Below are 17390 nucleotides of genomic sequence, written 5' to 3'. Positions count from 1 at the left end.
ACCCCCAATGTAACCCTATGGGAATTCAACACATAGGGTTAACATAGGGGCGGGCAGATTTTTATTTTTTAAGGCCAGCTATTTTATGGATTCAGGATATTATGCATCCTGATAAAGTTCCCTTGGCCGTTGGAATTAAGATAGCCCCACATCATTACATACCCTTTACCATAGCTAGAGATTGGCATGGTGCTTTTTCCAGTAGGCCTATTAGCCTGTTTGATGCTCATTGAGCTCAATGCAAATCAAACAGGCTAATAGGCCTACTGGAAAAAGCACCATGCCAATCTCTAGCTATGGTGAAGGGTATGTGATGATGTGGGGCTATTTTAATTTCAAAGGCCAAGGGAAATTTATCGGGATGCATAATATCCTAGATCCATGAAATAGCTGGCCTTTAAAAATAAAAATCTGCCTGCCCCTATGTTAACCCTATGTGTTAAATTCCCATAGGGTTACATAGGGGGTCAAATACTTCCTTCCCCTAGCATTTAAGGAAAACATTTATCTATTTACGATACATTCTTCAATCACAAAGAAAATTGGTGTCCTTGGCGGTTTGATTTGTACTAATTTTTTGAGTTAAGGCATTAAGATCAATTGTCAAATGATGATTTTATATTCCTGTTTTAGCAGGGTATCAAATACATGTGCTCCTCACTGTATAGGCTATCACAGTCTATAATAGACTAAATGGCCTATAGCTGTCGTCTATGCCTGCACGGCGGCAGGAAAAATATGCGAGAAGAAACATGAATGTGTCGGGACAATAGGCTAAAGCTGTCGTCCCGACCAGGCAATAAGTAAATTCACTCATATCTGTCTTTATACTATATGTTATGCAGAGACATTCGGCAGTTTTAGAAAGATGTTAATTAATTGGGGCTATCAGTTAGTTATCAGCCTAGAGTTTTGTGATAACCTATGACTGGCGGCCTGGCCTGTGGTCATGAAGGGCACTTGATGTGCGGTGGCCCACGTAAAACAGAGTGAAACAAGATTTTCTATAGAAACATGATTTCTTAAGAAACATGTATTATTCTAGCTAGATAGGCCTAGCCTATGGCATTGTGCATGGTATTTCCATAACTGCGAGATAGACGCGCTTCATGATGACTGTAGACATTAGGTGCAGATAAGTAGCCTAGCCTATGGTTCGTGTTATTCGTTGCTGTGTGTAAGTGTACGCGTGAATGCGGAATCTCAACCACGTCAAATCCATTCTGATTGGCCAATACAAATAGGCCTAGAAGTTAAATGAAATATTTTAAAAATGACTAAAATTATCGCTTTCTTCATCCCTCATCGCAAAAATGACATACAAAATTTGAAGAACGGAAAACAACAAAAGATAATGCCTTCGCACCCCCACTTCCCGCGCCTATGGACTTAAGCCCCGAGAGGCCGTGGTAAATACTGTATAATCGAACAGCTAAGGGGCGTTGTTAGGCACGATGTGAAGCGGAGTGCCTAAAACCCCCTTAGCTGTTCAATGTTAGCTGTTGGCATCCCTAAATTCCTAGGAAATAAATGTAATTAAAGTATTTCTGTAATTTCTGTAATTTCTACAGTAGTTTACAAAGTCAATCAGAGTATGTAGGAACATTTATTTAGTAATTCTTAACATCCTGTTTCCCTGGGCTATAAATATGACGTGACACAGAGGTCATTTCTCTTCAACATGGGAAAGACAAAGGAACACACTGTTCAAGTAAGGCAGATGTGTGTCGACCTTCACAAGTTGTTTGGGAGGCAAGCACAAACGTCTGGAGCGGTACTGGGTCTTCAACTGGGACCGTGTGCTTTGGTCAGATGAGACAAAGTTAGAGCTTTTTGGCAACAAACACTCTAAGTGGGTCTGGCGTAACAAAAAGATGAGTATGCAGAACAGCACCTCATGCCCACTGTGAAGTATGGGAGAGGATCGGTGATGCTGTGGGCCTGTTTCCCTTCCATAGGGCCTGGGAACCTTGTTAGGGTGCATGGCATCATGAATGCTTTGAAATACCAGGACATTTTAAATCAGAATCTGGTGGCCTCTGCCCGAAAGCTGAAGATGGGTCGTCACTGGGTCTTTCAGCAAGATAATGACCCTAAACATATGGCCAAGTCTACACAGAAATGGTTCACCAGACACCGTATCAAGCTCCTACCATGGCCATCTCAGTTCCCAGACCTCAACCCCATTGAAAACCTGTGGGGTGAGCTGAAGAGGAGAGTGCAGAGGAGAGAACCCAGGTCGTTGGATGATTTGGAGATTTTGTGCAAAGAGGAATGGTCGAAGATCCCTCTTTTTGTTTTCTCTAATCTTGTGAAACATTATAAGACAAGATTAGGTGCTGTTTTATTAGCAAAAGGGGGTTGTACAAAGCATTAACATCAGGGGTGCCAATAATTGTGGCACACATGATTTGATGTAAAATAATTATTTCTTAATGTGGGACTTTTTTCCTTCTGAAGAAATGCACTTGTATCAAAGGTTGGATTTTACGTTTTTTTTTTAATTGTGGTCCTATATTATTTGGAAAAAAAAAGAATTTATTAGAAGCTAAAGAACACATCTTAACCAGGGGTGCCAATAATTATGAAGGGCACTGTATTCCCTCCTTATGAATGGTTGCCATGCAACAACGAGACGCAGCCACTCTAATGTTTGTGCTAGTTTTGTGGTAGCGCATTACTATAGAATGAAATGCGGTCAAGGTGTGAGGTTATTGTGATATATACAACGTCGAACGCCAATTCAGCCAATCACAATCAAGGACCGGAACTATCTGTTTTAGAATTTGAGATAACTTTGAAATGATTGGTCCATCACATTGATCAGGGATTCCTAATATTCTTTCCTACTTCGCCTAGCCTTTACAAACTGATGATAAACCGCACTGGCAGTGTAATTAGTGTAGAATTAGAGGGCCCACCTCAGCTGTGCATAAATGTATACATTCTTCTAATTCAGTTTTCCACTTCTTTATGTTTACAGGTGTTGCCTATGCCATTTACGACAACCACTTTCAATTTCTAAACTAGCGTCATTACCTCTTGTTGCGGATTGGCCAACTAGGTGTCTGAGTGCACATTTGTGAGGATGAGTAAGAATGGAAACGTTGGCTTCGATACAATATACCCAGGGGGCAAAGGAATCACCAAATCATGCTTAAAAGATGTAATTATATCATGAATCCTGGGCCATATCTCCCTGGTAGTTTATGCTAGAAACAAACTGAGCACACCTTTCAAAAGATTGGACTTTCATCTGATACCTTGATTGTACATGTAATTAGAATGTAAGAGCTTCTGAAATCAAAGGTATTTTTAAAAAATTAAAATACAGAACATTCCATTGTAATCAGTAGGATTCTATTCCCTTTATTGTTGTTAAAATACCATGTGAAGTTAACTTTTACTAGATTAAATCATATTTTTATCATTCTCACCATCCAGACAGTCCTTCTGGCCCATAACACATTTAGAGGGAATTCAATTTCAATAATAGCCTATCAAGTCAAACAAGATACAAGAAATAAGTAATCTGCTAACTGATATTAATTTTAGCACTGCTCAGTTTCTGCAGTTACAGTATATAGTTGCGATATGTATGCAATATCTATTATTTGTATTACAATGTCTAACATTTGTAACATTCTGTCACAAGTGGGATAGCTTTATTTATTCTATCGAAATTAAGGATTTGACGATTTTGGATTAGGCTGTTACTGTGGAGTAAACCTGTTAACGTTAAGTAGCAATTAAAAAGCAAACAATTAATGAATCAGACAAACAGGTTACAATTCAGTGTGATAACTCATATCAGTAAAAGTACTTATATCATTGGTTTAGCTGTTTTCGGAGTCACTGCTGCTGTCACTGCTCCCTGGTCTTTCTGAAATGTACTATATTTCTAAATATGGTATTGCTACACTTTATGGCAAAAATTGCACTGGTCTGTTGGACTAAACAATATTTTTGTTGCTTGTATTCAGTCATTATTCAATGGTATACTAAAAATCCATGTGAAAAAAATACTTCTCACTGTTCTCAGGTCAAATATTTATATGCGATTAAAATGCGATTAATTTCGATTAAAGAGACCCTATGCAACTTTTTCATTGTCATAAAATCGCTCAGAAATTGTTGTTTTGCTTGACCGACCAGTTTCTTCGAAAACAGTTATATTTCCTCCCGCACCCAGTGTCCCTATCCGCTATTGCAACCTTGCAGTTTCTGCAGGAGACGATCGCTCCTTGTTTACATCTGGAAGTCTGAGACGTGTAAGGAAGAAGAAGAACCACGCTTGCAATTTATATATTTATATATAGCCTATACTGTATATGTATAAATATACACGCTAAAGCTGTCGGGGAAGCGCTGAAGAGAAATATGCAAGCATAAAACGAGCGAAAACGAAAAACGAAACCGAAACCAGAGATGAAATCGCCAATCCTGCATAGTTCCTCTTTAATTAATTACAAAGCCTCTAATTTTTACTTTTTTAATCGAGTCCCAGCCCTAGTATCAAGTAATCGGATGTTGATTCATTACAAATAGGGATGCACCGATCCAACTTTTTCAGTCTCGATACCGATACCGATGCCTGGGCTCTGCGTATCGGTCGATATCGTATCGGTCGATATTTCAGTCTCGATACCGATACCGATGCCTGGGCTCTGCGTATCGGTCGATATCCGATACCGATCCGATACTATTGTTAATCAATAAACTGTATACCTCACCATGTGGAGGCATCAGGCTTGACTTAAACATTCTTTCCCTAACTAAACAATACTTTCCTAAGAACAAAACCTAATAAAATAACACTTAGATATAAAGGTGATGTATTATTATTATTATTATTATCAGTATTACTATTATCATTATCATTATTACTATTATCATCATTATTGATTATATTACTAGCACTAAAAATAAACAGTTGTGCACCAGCAGCAACTTGGAACAGCATTTAAATTCCAGTTCACAGTCATTACTAAATAATAAATCTAACTAGCTGACATGAAACTCAACAAATGCATAATTTGCAGAAAAAAATCCCAAATTACTGACATACATTGAAACACCCCTGCCAAAATGGTGTGACCCGCAAAACCCCTCTATTTACTCATAGGTACTGTCCCTCAGTTTCCCCACGATAAACTAATTAGTTCACACGGAGTTCGAATGGTGGTAAACGGCAGAAGTTGTACGTTTTATCTAATAAATGAGAAGTTTTTAACAGCCAATTTGAACATTTGCATGTCTTGATACCAAGAACAGTTTATAGCCTACAGATGAAATGAAAATGTTAATGTGTTTAGTTTGAGTAGCCTATTTTGTGTTGACTGTTACACATTAAACGTGTTGCCTAAATGCAACAAAACGCATGAAGATCGTAATTAATCTATGACAAAAGGTGGTTAGTATAGATATTCTTTTGATCCTATGACATAAATTTGGTATCTGTATTTATCCCATCCATGAATTTAGACACTCAGAGCACACAGTGAGGTGAGGCACACTCTAACCCGAAACAGTGAGCTGCTGCTACAGCGGCGCTAAATGGCTGGTTGCGCGTCATCATGGCTCAGCCCTTTTTTGAAACTAAATTAAGAGTCATTGCACGAGAAAACCAGGCAAAACCAGCAGGAGGTAGGAAGATGGGGGTCGGCCAAATCGGCTCATACTTTGTATATGTGATAAGTATGTGGAACTATGAACAGCCATATACTTAAAACCCTCAAACTCTTTTCTGTTGTGGAGTTCTGGGGCCCCTCTCAGAGAACCTCAAAAATCCAACAATTCATGGCTGAAAATGACTGAAATTGCCATTTCTACCCTGATTATCCTGATAAAGATATGAACATGAGCTTTATGTTTCCATAGAGCTTAGGTAGAATAGTTTTAAAGACCAAAAGGTGCACTAGGAGGTTATCTGCACCACTGAAAGCAGAATTTTCATCCCTCTAAAATTGGTCATTTTTAGGAGGCATTATCTCACATTCGCAGTGGCTTTGGTGGATGGTTTTACTGTTGCTGGACAGAGGAACATCTTCTGATTCAAAAACAATTGTCATCTAATTGGGCCACACATAATGTGCGCCGTGCCAGGAGGGTCTTTACGGGTTTTTTTCGGGTTTTGGAGTATAATAAACCAGGTAATAATATCTCACTATAGGGTAATTTATGGTAATTTTTTGTGTCACTGTATGACAAATTGTTAAAGAAAGCTTTAATTAACTAGAAAAGCACTCAAAGAGTGCAGACCTCTGCATGCATTGTTGTTCTTGGTTGTCATACATTTGAAACTAGACTATTCAGATCGCCACCGAGTGGCCATACCATGCCATTACATCGCAAACATCTGGCATTACATCTGTTTGTGATGTAATGCCATGGTATGGCCATGTGATGGCGATCTGAATATGGTTTATCATAGGCCAAAACTCGACAAATCCTGCTAAAAACCCTCCTGGCACGGCACACATTATGTGTGGCCCAATTAGACGACAACTGTTTTTGAATCAGTAGATGTTCCTTTCTCCAGCAACAGTAAAACCATCCACCAAAGCCACTGCGAATACGAGATAATGCTTCTTAAAAATGACCGAAATTTAGAGGGAGGAAAATTCTGCTTTCAGTGGTGTAGATAACCCCTCGGTTATCTTTATCAGGATAATCAGGGTAGAAATGGCAATTTCAGTCATTTTCAGCCATGAATTGTTGGATTTTTGAGGGTCTCTGAGAGGGGTCCCAGAACTCCATAACAAAAAACAGCTGGAGGGTTTTAAGTATATGGCTGTTCATAGTTCCACATACTTATCACATATACAAAGTATGAGCCGATTTGGCCGACCCCCATCTTCCCACCTCTGCCTGGTTTTCTCATGCAATGACTCTTAAATTCGGATCGGCCCATGGATCTGCTCATTTTTTCCGATCCAAGATCCAGCTATTTTGTTCATATCGGGGCCGATATCCGATCCAAATATCAGATCGGTGCATCCCTAATTACAAACAATATGCAAACAGTGGTGGAAGGGCATTATGAAGGTTACATTTAATGCTATACGTCCCATGAGAACCCATTGATTCGACTTGTCTTCTCGCCGTCCAGCTAGGCCATTTTGCTGTGGCGCAAATTTTTATGACATCATTGGCAAGGGGTGAATAGGACGTCATTTCCAGGTTAGCCAGTGTGATATTTATCCGTGGAGACCGTTTCCTTGAACTTCCCCATGGGTATCAATAAAGTGTCTATCTGTCTATCTATCTATCTTTTCAGCTCATTTCATCCAGTCCTTCTAATTGCAGAGTTTGCTGGTACTAGGCTAGTGCAAGTCAATGGTATGTTCTAGTCTGCCACTAAAACAGTCTTACCAGAGAGGGTTAAAGCAGTACACCCGAGGCAAATTAATTATAACGTCAGACTATCGATGTCTTTGTTGATAAAAAAAATGTTAGAAAAAAAACTAACCTTGCATCTCAATGATCGCATTACATTTTGAGGGACCAGTTTCACAGTGGCTGAATTTTACTTCGCTCCGGTTAGTAGCACTGTTCCGAAAAAACTAAGCAGTGTCCTAACACTCCGGTCGGGACACCTCGGTACCGTATATACCCGAATATAAGAGGAGGTTTTTGTCCTAAAAATAGGCTGAAAAACGGGGGTCGTCTTATATTCGCCATATAGACAAAATCACGGGAGGGAGAAAGCAAATAACACAAATAAACCTATTATTAATTATCTTAAACACAAGTCAACAAACGCAGTGACAACGTTATTGATATCACTCTGTTTATTGATCTTCACTTGCTCTTGCTACCTAACCATTCTAACTAACTGGAAAGTCCACACAGTGTTGCCAGATTGGGTTGACTGATTTCCGCCCAATCGCCCCGCCGTCTTCAGCAAAAAAACGCCCGATGACGTTTTTCTCATAGAGAACCATTGAACTCAAAATGTTATTTACCCGCCTACAGCTTTTTTTCCCCCGATATAAAATAAAGCCGATATAAAAGAAGCCCAATTGGGCGGGCACCCGCCCAATCTGGCAACACTGAGTCCACACTTCAAACTGCACTCTTATTTTTGTCCTTTTCCTAATATAGGTGTCTAAGATAAATAATGTTGTGGTTAGAACACTTCTTTTTGTAAATACAATCACAAACCTATTGGGAAATGATGAAATCATCGGATCTGCAAAATATAAATGAGTATTGCACTATTCCAAATGTCCGGATACCATTCCCATGGGTGCAACCATCCCCCACTCACCTCGGCGGACCCAGAGGCTGCATCCGAATACTCATACTAACGTACTGAATAGTAGGCGAGACGCAGTACGTCACAGTAGTAGTACGTCCGAATGCTTAATAGGCATCAACTAGTAGGCGAAAAGTACCCGGATGGCCTACTACCTCCACAGTATGCAACGGTTGGTCACTACGCTATCCCACAAATCACCGGGGGTCAAATAACCGTAGAAGAAGACAAGCCGCCGGGAAAATCAAAGGTGACGGGCCGACAGCGACGACTTCAACCGATGTTTATAAATGTAAGTATATTAGTAGAAATGTTGAGTTTAAACGTTGGCTGTTTCGAAAATACGTTATGTATCAGTTCAGTTGAGGTAAGATGTATTTGCGATTGTATTATCGGGAGAAGACATTAATTCATGTAAATGTTAGCCTGTCTAACGTTATCTTTAACGTCTGCTTTAGTTGGTCCATTAATCTTGTTGTAGCTTAAGTTTAAATTTTACTATCAACTTTAAAGTGAAATTCGTTATGCACGTTGGTAAATCTGTCGTGTACGTTAAATGTGATTGTTGGTCAAAGCTAGCGTTATATTTTGGAGTTCTGATTAACGTTAGCAATGCTTTACGTGAGCTGAGGTACATTTGTTATTTTGGAGACAGATGTGCTGTGTGTATGGGGGGTAATATCGTGTGTATTCCTGTCAAGAAAACGATTATCTGTTAACGTTAGTTTTGTAGTACAACAAAGTCTCTTTTTTTTAATGCTGCATGGACGAACGAGGATACACGCCGCCTCATTCAGTAGCGGTAACGTTATTCCAGCATGACTTGGAAGAAGAATATCTAGCGATTGGCACCTCATAGTTATGTTATGCAGCTTGCTTCAGGCCAGACGTGTGTGCGTGTGTGTGTGTGTGTGTGTGTTAGAAGTCATGTAAAGCTAATACAAATCAGTAGCTTAGGCATATTTTGGTAGTTCTTTGTTTTATACTAGGAGCTTGTTTATGATAATGTAGCCAATTTGAACATATCCTTAGTTTGAAGTTTGCACATATAGCCTTCCAACCGCCTACTATATGACTAATTTGAATGTACACCTTTGAATCCAGGCAACACTGATCAGATACCCGCACCCCTTTGGATGAAGAAGACTGCATTTGCGAACCAATTCTTGTGTTGGAAAAACAGGAGAGCAGAGTTATTAGTAAGTTGTACATTGATTTAATCGAATATGTAATACATGTTTGTTTAGATGAGGCAAATAATAGTAATCAGCGTTAATCTAGGCCTGTGTTGTTTTTATTTGTCATTTTTAGATACTTTTGGTTTACCACGTCCACAACATGACCAACTGGAGCACCCACAAGGATCTCATGAAGGAAGACCACAAGCCCTTTTGCTTCAGGTGAGCATATGTGTTTACGCATATCTATTGCTCTTGGTAATTGGCATTGGTAATACATGATCATTTTGATTTAAAGCAACACCATGTAGTTTTACAACCTTTTGGGGTTCGGGTACGAACCGGTACGAACCAAAGAACTACAAAATTCGATTGCTTTACGGCATAGGGCACACTTCCCCCACCACTTCCTCAAATTCTGTGCGAGCGTTGAATAGACAGCTGATGCCTTATAAACATGAGCTACGTGATCTTTTGGCGTTTGAAAAAAATAAAACCCATGAAATTATATTCATATGATGATATGCTGAAATGCATGCTATGGGCCAGGCTACCTGGAATAGCTATACATTTCACACGCAACGCAGGCAGTCCGAGTTTGCCCAAGACGTGACAACTCCTCCTGCAGAAATCGGCTTATCAACAAAAGCACGTGTATCCTAGCTCTGTCATCTAGTGTCATCATGCTGCCAACCAAACTGCACGGGAGCTGGTTATGTGTGCTAGTTATAGCTCAACGTGTAAATCTACCGCCTATAGGCTGCTGACCAAACAATTATCTTGAAAAACAAAGTTATCACATGTAAGATTCTGTCATCATATTATAAGAGCTCTGCCTCTCCAAACATTTCGGGCGTGCAAATATATGCCACTATGGACGTGAATACCATAGAATACAATATCTGGTGACCATCGATTTTTTTAATGTTATAAAGACACTAAAAATGACCACCCTAGATTAGGCTACGATATTGCTCATAAATATCGTAATCGTTTTCTTTTTAAAATAAGTAATTGATCAACAATGACCATCATCCCAATACCGAGAACGTGCACAGACCTGAGCTGAAAGCCTAAGTTTTACAAATGTATCACATAACTGGTATCGTAGTAGGCTACCACATAATTTAATATTTAATGTGCAGCCTCAAGTCTAGCCTATACTGTAGGCCTACGCTATGTCTAACTTGCTTCTGGTGTAGCCTCACCCTAACAGATTTTACGACATAAGTAGAAGAAATTACCGTTTCCCAACTGTAGGGGGACCCCGAGAGCAAAACTTATGGTGTTGCTTTAAAGGGATATTCCGCCATTTTTGGAAATACGCTCATTTTCCACCTCCCCTCGAGCAAAACAATCGATATTTACCTTGTTCCCGTTCATCCAGCCATTCTGTGAGTCTGGCGATACACCTTTTAGCTTCAGCCTACCATAGATCATTGAATTGGATTAGACCATTAGCTCCTCGCCTGCTAGCTTCATGTTTAAAAGTGACTAAGATTTCTGGTAATTTTCCCATTTAAAACGTGTCTCCTCTCAAGTTAAAAAGTGCAATAAGACCAACTGAAAATGAAACCTGGCGTTTTTCTAGGCTGATTTGACATGGAACTACACTCTCATCTGGTGTAATAATCAAGGCAACTTGCAAACGTACCATAGGCGCAGTGATATCGTACGCAGCATCTGAAAATAGTCCCCATAGACAACAAGCAGTAGTAGTGCCAGTAGTTTGCAAGTTGCCTTGATTATTACGCCAGATGAAAGTGTAGTTCCATGTCAAATCAGCCTAGAAAAATGCCAGGTTTCATTTTCAGTTGGTCTTATTGCATTTTCTAACTTGAGAGGAGACACGTTTTAAATGGGAAAATTACCAGAAATCTTAGTCACTTTTAAACATGAAGCTAGCAGGCGATAAGCTAATGGTCTAATCCGATTCAATGATCTATGCTAGGCTGAAGCTAAAAGTTGTATCGCCAGACTCACAGAATGGCTGGATGAACGGGAACAAGGTAAATATCGATTGTTTTGCTCGAGGGGAGGTGGAAAATGAGCGTATTTCAAAAAATGGCGGAATATCCCTTTAAGGGAGAGCAGCGCACACCTGTTTTAGCGAGGTGCTGGTCACGGTAATAGTTGAAGAGGAGAGATAAAACAGCACACTCTTGTTCTGATGCCAACATTTATTAAATAAATTGATTTAATAAAGTTTGGCATCAGAACAAGAGTGTGCGGTTTCCTCTCTCCTCTTCAATACATGATCATTTAACAACCACACAATGTCTTGTTTGCTCAAAATAATTACAAGAGAGGTGTTAATGACAGCTTCAAGTTGTAAGACTGGGCTTTAGTTATAGTAGGTCAGACAGTAAATGATGAATAATTTAATAATTATTTTTCTTTTAATTATTGCTGTCCATGCTTCTTAAATTGAGAAGGTTGCATAGAAAGAACTCTTTGACCAACCCCAACCAACTGAGAGAGATAAGGTGGCTATCAGTAAATATATTTGAGTGGACAAACAGAACTTCTCTGACAAATGACATGTTGAAATCTTGCTTTAGACCTCAATGATCTTGAAAATGTATTACTTTATATCTAAATGCAGTTTGGAGACAACCCCCGGCTGGTATTGCTGCTGAAACAGGTGGAGACAACAATGAAGAAGAGGCACCAGAAAGGGAAGACCAGTGACCAAGAGTGTGTGCGTGTGTGCGTGCGTGCATGTCAGCATGTGTGTAACTGGGTTGGTCATGGTACAAAAATACAGAATTAAAAGCACCCACACCACACTTGAATCACAAGCCACAACTACTGACAATGGAATGGCCGGGTTTCCCAGATTCGTTAGGAAGCTCTTAAGTGCAAAGATTAGAACTTCTTAGGAGCGTTCAAAGAACGCTCCTAAGAAGTTCTTAGCACTTAAAGGGATATTCCGCCATTTTTGGAAATACGCTCATTTTCCACCTCCCCTCGAGCAAAACAATCGATATTTACCTTGTTCCCGTTCATCCAGCCATTCTGTGAGTCTGGCGATACAACTTTTAGCTTCAGCCTAGCATAGATCATTGAATCGGATTAGACCATTAGCTTCTCGCCTGCTAGCTTTATGTTTAAAAGTGACTAAGATTTCTGGTCATTTTTCCATTTAAAACGTGTCTCCTCTCAAGTTAGAAAGTGCAATAAGACCAACTGAAAATGAAACCTGGCGTTTTTCTAGGCTGATTTGACATGGAACTACACTCTCATCTGGCGCAATAATCAAGGCAACTTGCAAACGTACCATAGGCGCAGTGATATCTTACGCAGCATCTGAAAATAGTCCCCATAGACAACAAGCAGTAGTAGTGCCAGTAGCTGCAAGTTGCCTTGATTATTACGCCAGATGAGAGTGTAGTTCCATGTCAAATCAGCCTAGAAAAATGCCAGGTTTCATTTTCAGTTGGTCTTATTGCACTTTCTAACTTGAGAGGAGACACGTTTTAAATGGGAAAATTACCAGAAATCTTAGTCACTTTTAAACATGAAGCTAGCAGGCGAGAAGCTAATGGTCTAATCCGATTCATTGATCTATGCTAGGCTGAAGCTAAAAGTTGTATCGCCAGACTCACAGAATGGCTGGATGAACGGGAACAAGGTAAATATCGATTGTTTTGCTCGAGGGAAGGTGGAAAATGAGCGTATTTCCAAAAATGGCGGAATATCCCTTTAAAAGCTTCTTAACGAATCTGGGAAATCCGGCCAATGTAATTAGCCTACTCTTTTAGAGAGATGTGTGTGTATGTGAGTGAGGAAGAGACAACATATTTATGTAACACTACCTATGTTTAACTATAGGCTACTTTATTTATTTGAATCATTACACAGTTTTCAAATATTTATTATTAGATAGATTGTTGTATATGTAAAAGCTTGTATCATTTTTAAAATGTTTATTTCAATTGCAAGGTTTTGTTTGTTAAACTAATAAAAGCTTATGCGTTTATTTACTAGATTTGGATTTTACTGGATTTGTTTGAATTTTCAAGTGATTTCAAGTAATGAGTTTTGGGTCTGATTATTGTTGTGATTAGATAGATAGATAGATAGATAGATAGATATAGATAGATAGATAGCCTAGCCTACTTTATTGATCCCCAAGGGGAAATTCAAGAACTACTGAGGTCAGGCACACCTGGGTTATTCTGTTGGATTGTGCAAAATTTAAAATTAATTGAAATCGAAGGGATACCTTCTAAATGTGTGATTTCTGGAACAAGTGTAGGCTAGCCTACTGAAAACGTTTGGATACTGACTGTCATGATGTTATGCTGTTGGTTAAGTAGGTACGAAACACACTTGTTATTGAATTAGCCTAATGTGCTACAATGCAGGCCTGTTTACTAGTCTTATTTACAACAGTGGTTTGTTTTAAACTACATCATAGCAATTTATTTAGTCAGTAATCATGCTCATTTTAATGAGTAATTGTTTTTGCACACAAAATTCGTCTTCCGCGAGTCACGTCAGGCAAACTGCAGCAGGACTGTTCAGGACAAGGGGCCGTCTCCTCCCGGTAAAAATATCAAGTTCACGTTGTCATGTGAAGCCAGTTTAGTCAGCTGGTAGATTTACGGTGAAATACTGCGGGAGGGCGGCTATAGAAATTGTAAAATACAGGACTTCTCCGGCCAAAAATGGATACAGGTCGTGTCAAGCTAAACCAGACGAATGAACTGCTCTAAGGTAAATTCTCGTAAACGTTCAGTTGTGTCAAGCAAAACTTAACGAATAAACGGCTCAGAGTTCATTCTCGTAAATACGTTCAGCAATATCAAGCGAAATAAGACTAATAAACGGCTCTGAGGTCAGTTCTCCGAGGTGGCTTTACAATTTCGTGGCATGCGTCGGTCATTGTGTTCGCGTCACATGTAAACATCCGGGGTCAAAGGACAGGCAAAGATGGCTGCCCAGTACGTCCGGATTATGCCTACTCGCTCGCATACATAAATATCGTGTAACGTAACATGACCAAACTTTGTGCTTGCTAACAAGCCTAGTTTGTATTCCGGAGAGTCTATGCTGACGTTACTTTTCCTAGCCCACCAAATGTAGTTTGGGAGGGAGGTGGCCGTACGGTTGAGTAGTACGTTCTAATCGAAGCTATGTACTAACCAGAGCCATATTTATATCTATGTCTGGTACTAACTATTCGGATGCAGCCAGAGTCACGTTCGGACAGGTTAGGTTACTTGGAAAGCGTTCGGTCCCCCACGCATGCATCTATTCCATTTATCAAAATACACACTGAAACAACGCCCACCCCCCTCCCAAACTACATTTGGTGGGCTAGGAAAAGTAACGTCAGCATAGAATGCTCTCCGGAATAGTGTTAGCAAGCACAAAGTTTGGTCATGTTACGTTACACGATTTCAAAACGGTGATTTACATGCAAATAATAAAACAATCTCGCACATACCTCCAGAGCAATTACCGTCGCTTTCGGGATGGCATTTTTCTTCAGATGTACCCGTCTTGGGGGGTTTGATCCTCTTGTAGGGATAGTAAACTCGTCTGCATCAAAATGTCGACTACATACACGGTAATCCTTCTGTTTTAGAATATGGACAGGTGTCTCGACATCGAGTTGCAAGACAACAAGCCACTGTTTCAGAGTAGGCTCCTGTAAAGGTAGCCGGTGAAACGTTTCTGGATTGTACCACCTCATCTGCATGCCACAACCTGGCATTGCACAAAAGCGACCCATCCTTTCAGCTCTTCGTCTTCCTCCGTAATGTCAGGTACAGATTAGCCTGCACACATGGCGGCCGGTCACTCCTCCTCAAGTGTGCAGCACGTCTTCCGTCAACAACATAGGGAGGGAAAGTGAAAACCAGCGCCCCAAGTGGTTGCGTTCCTATCGAAGAGCAGCTCCAATGTTAAGTCCCATAGACCGACTTTTCAAATAAATACTACGCAGCTATACCAGCGATCTTATCCACCAAAAATATTTTTCAGTCTTCATACTGTAATAATCTACTAACTGTGAAAATATCAGATCTTATTTCGCCTTAATTTAAAAAAACGTAATTTCTCGTTTCATTTCATAAATGGACTACAACTACAAGTGACGTGACCAAGGGGGCAGGCATATTCCCGGAAGTAGAAACACGAAATGAGCTGGTGATCAACGCTCTGCTAACTCCCTTGGACGGCCATAGATTTCAGATTTTTTTGCGATCTCATAACTTCATGTAACATGTGCCCTTTGTCTCCCTTATAGCTTCTGTGTATTCTATATAGGGTATCGAAGGCAAAATTAATTCACTTCTTCCCCGTATATTACGTTGGTTTCCCGTAAAGAAGTATTTTAGCATGTCTGTTGTAGGGAAGCTAACGTTCGCCCGTAATGTTTGGATAAGAAGCTGAGTGAGCCTGCACGAAAACCATGACGGAGAGTCATTCGCAAGATCAGTGAAAATGCGTGTAGCCTACGGTAGCCTACTGTTTGATATGGTAAAGCATTACCTAGAGGCAAGTACACATAATAATAATATTAAAAAACGAACGTTAACAATTTCAGAGGTTTTCGATCTATCAGACGAGTTACAGCAGGCTAACGTCACAAAATGAGTTTGAGTCTGCGCAGTACGATGAACAGGAAACAAATTTTTGTTTCAGCCCCCTCTCATTGAGAACGACGGAGTCTGTTTGTCCATTTCTTTTAGGTCTATGGACGTGACACCCTTCCACGACGTTACTCGCCTAGCATGGTTTGTTTATTAGCCTGTTAGCTAGTTGGTTAGTTAGTAGACAATCACACTTACTGCCAGCTCTTGTGTGAGTAGGAGCACAACACAAGTTATCCCAACATAAAGGTAATTACCACGCGGTTTACATCGCTCTCTGTTATTACACAAATATGTAAAGCCAGTTCAGCAAATTGTCGTTTTGATCAGTTGGAGATGAAGCGCCCAAACTGGTGACGTCAAATGCTACTGTAGCTAGTACTGTAGTTCGTTATCACCATGTTACAAACAAACTCAAAACAATTAAACTGATCCTAAAAAATAAAGTATGACCACTAAAAGCAATAGAGCTGACCTAAATGCATAGCATATTGAGGGCATTTAACTAAGTTGCCATCATGGGCCGAGATATATTTTTTCTAAAAGAAAATCCCATCCTCTCCCGCTAGCCTCTAGGAACGCAACCACTAGATGGCGATGAGATTACTTTCCCTCCCTATTACGCGAGATTCCCATCACTGACGTAAAACCTTTTGAGCTTCGTTAAAAAAAAAAAGTTTTGAGCTTCGTTGATACTGTGTATTCATCATGCTCATGTAGAACTATATATTTCCTATGGGAATACTTTTGCAATCTGTTCCCCTGTCCTTACCACAGTCTACGTCTTTCCTGTTTGTTCATTCCAAGATGGCGGCCAGCGGAGAGATTCTATGCCGGTTGTGCCTGTATAAAAGGTCTTTTTTAATAAACTTCCTGTGAATTTCAAAAGTTCCCAGTATATCGTTTTAAATGTCAGGACCCTCAGAAGTCTACCAATGCAGTGTGGAGTTACTTGGAACCTTTTTAATGGTTTAAAAATGGCGATTTAGCTGCACAGGCTACATGATGCCCAATCTAATAGATGCAAGCCTACTGCAAGCTCGGATGAAAACGGCGGAACTCGGAAGGCTGGGGGGTGAGAAAAGATGACTATTGGACACATGTAACAACTCGGCAACATGTTTCGGTACAGTTAAGGTCCATTTCACACCGGAATTCTCCTTTAAATTAACTTGACAGTGTTATTAATACAAACTAGAAAACGTAATTTCGAGGAAATTACCAGTGCATGCAAAAGCAAGACATAAGATGAAATGTAAATGTTTGTAATTTACAAACAGTTGTGGACAGATTAAGGTGAGCAGTGTGTTGTATGTATGTGGCTTGAGTGTGTGCAGAGGTGGAAAA

At 40.0% G+C, this 17390-nt stretch overlaps 1 protein-coding gene across 4 annotated transcripts in view; it reads right to left on the bottom strand.

Moving 5' to 3' along the window:
• Positions 1-17390, bottom strand: part of LOC134059298 (zinc finger and SCAN domain-containing protein 21-like) — a 105832-nt gene that overhangs the window by 10603 nt on the left and 77839 nt on the right. The window contains exon 1 of one of the 4 annotated variants that reach the window (XM_062515677.1): positions 14894-15251. The exons of the other annotated variants lie outside the window; for them this stretch is intronic. Within the exon in view, the coding sequence (XP_062371661.1) occupies positions 14894-15181 (288 nt within the window). The 5' untranslated portion in view covers positions 15182-15251. Of the gene's footprint in view, positions 1-14893; positions 15252-17390 lie in introns of those variants that run through there. 4 annotated transcript variants of the gene reach the window in all.

Source organism: Sardina pilchardus, chromosome 2 (assembly GCF_963854185.1).
Source record: "Sardina pilchardus chromosome 2, fSarPil1.1, whole genome shotgun sequence".
NCBI lineage: Eukaryota > Metazoa > Chordata > Actinopteri > Clupeiformes > Clupeidae > Sardina > Sardina pilchardus.
The sequence above is the reverse complement of the archived record's forward strand: the minus strand, read 5'-3'. Positions and strand labels throughout refer to the sequence as shown.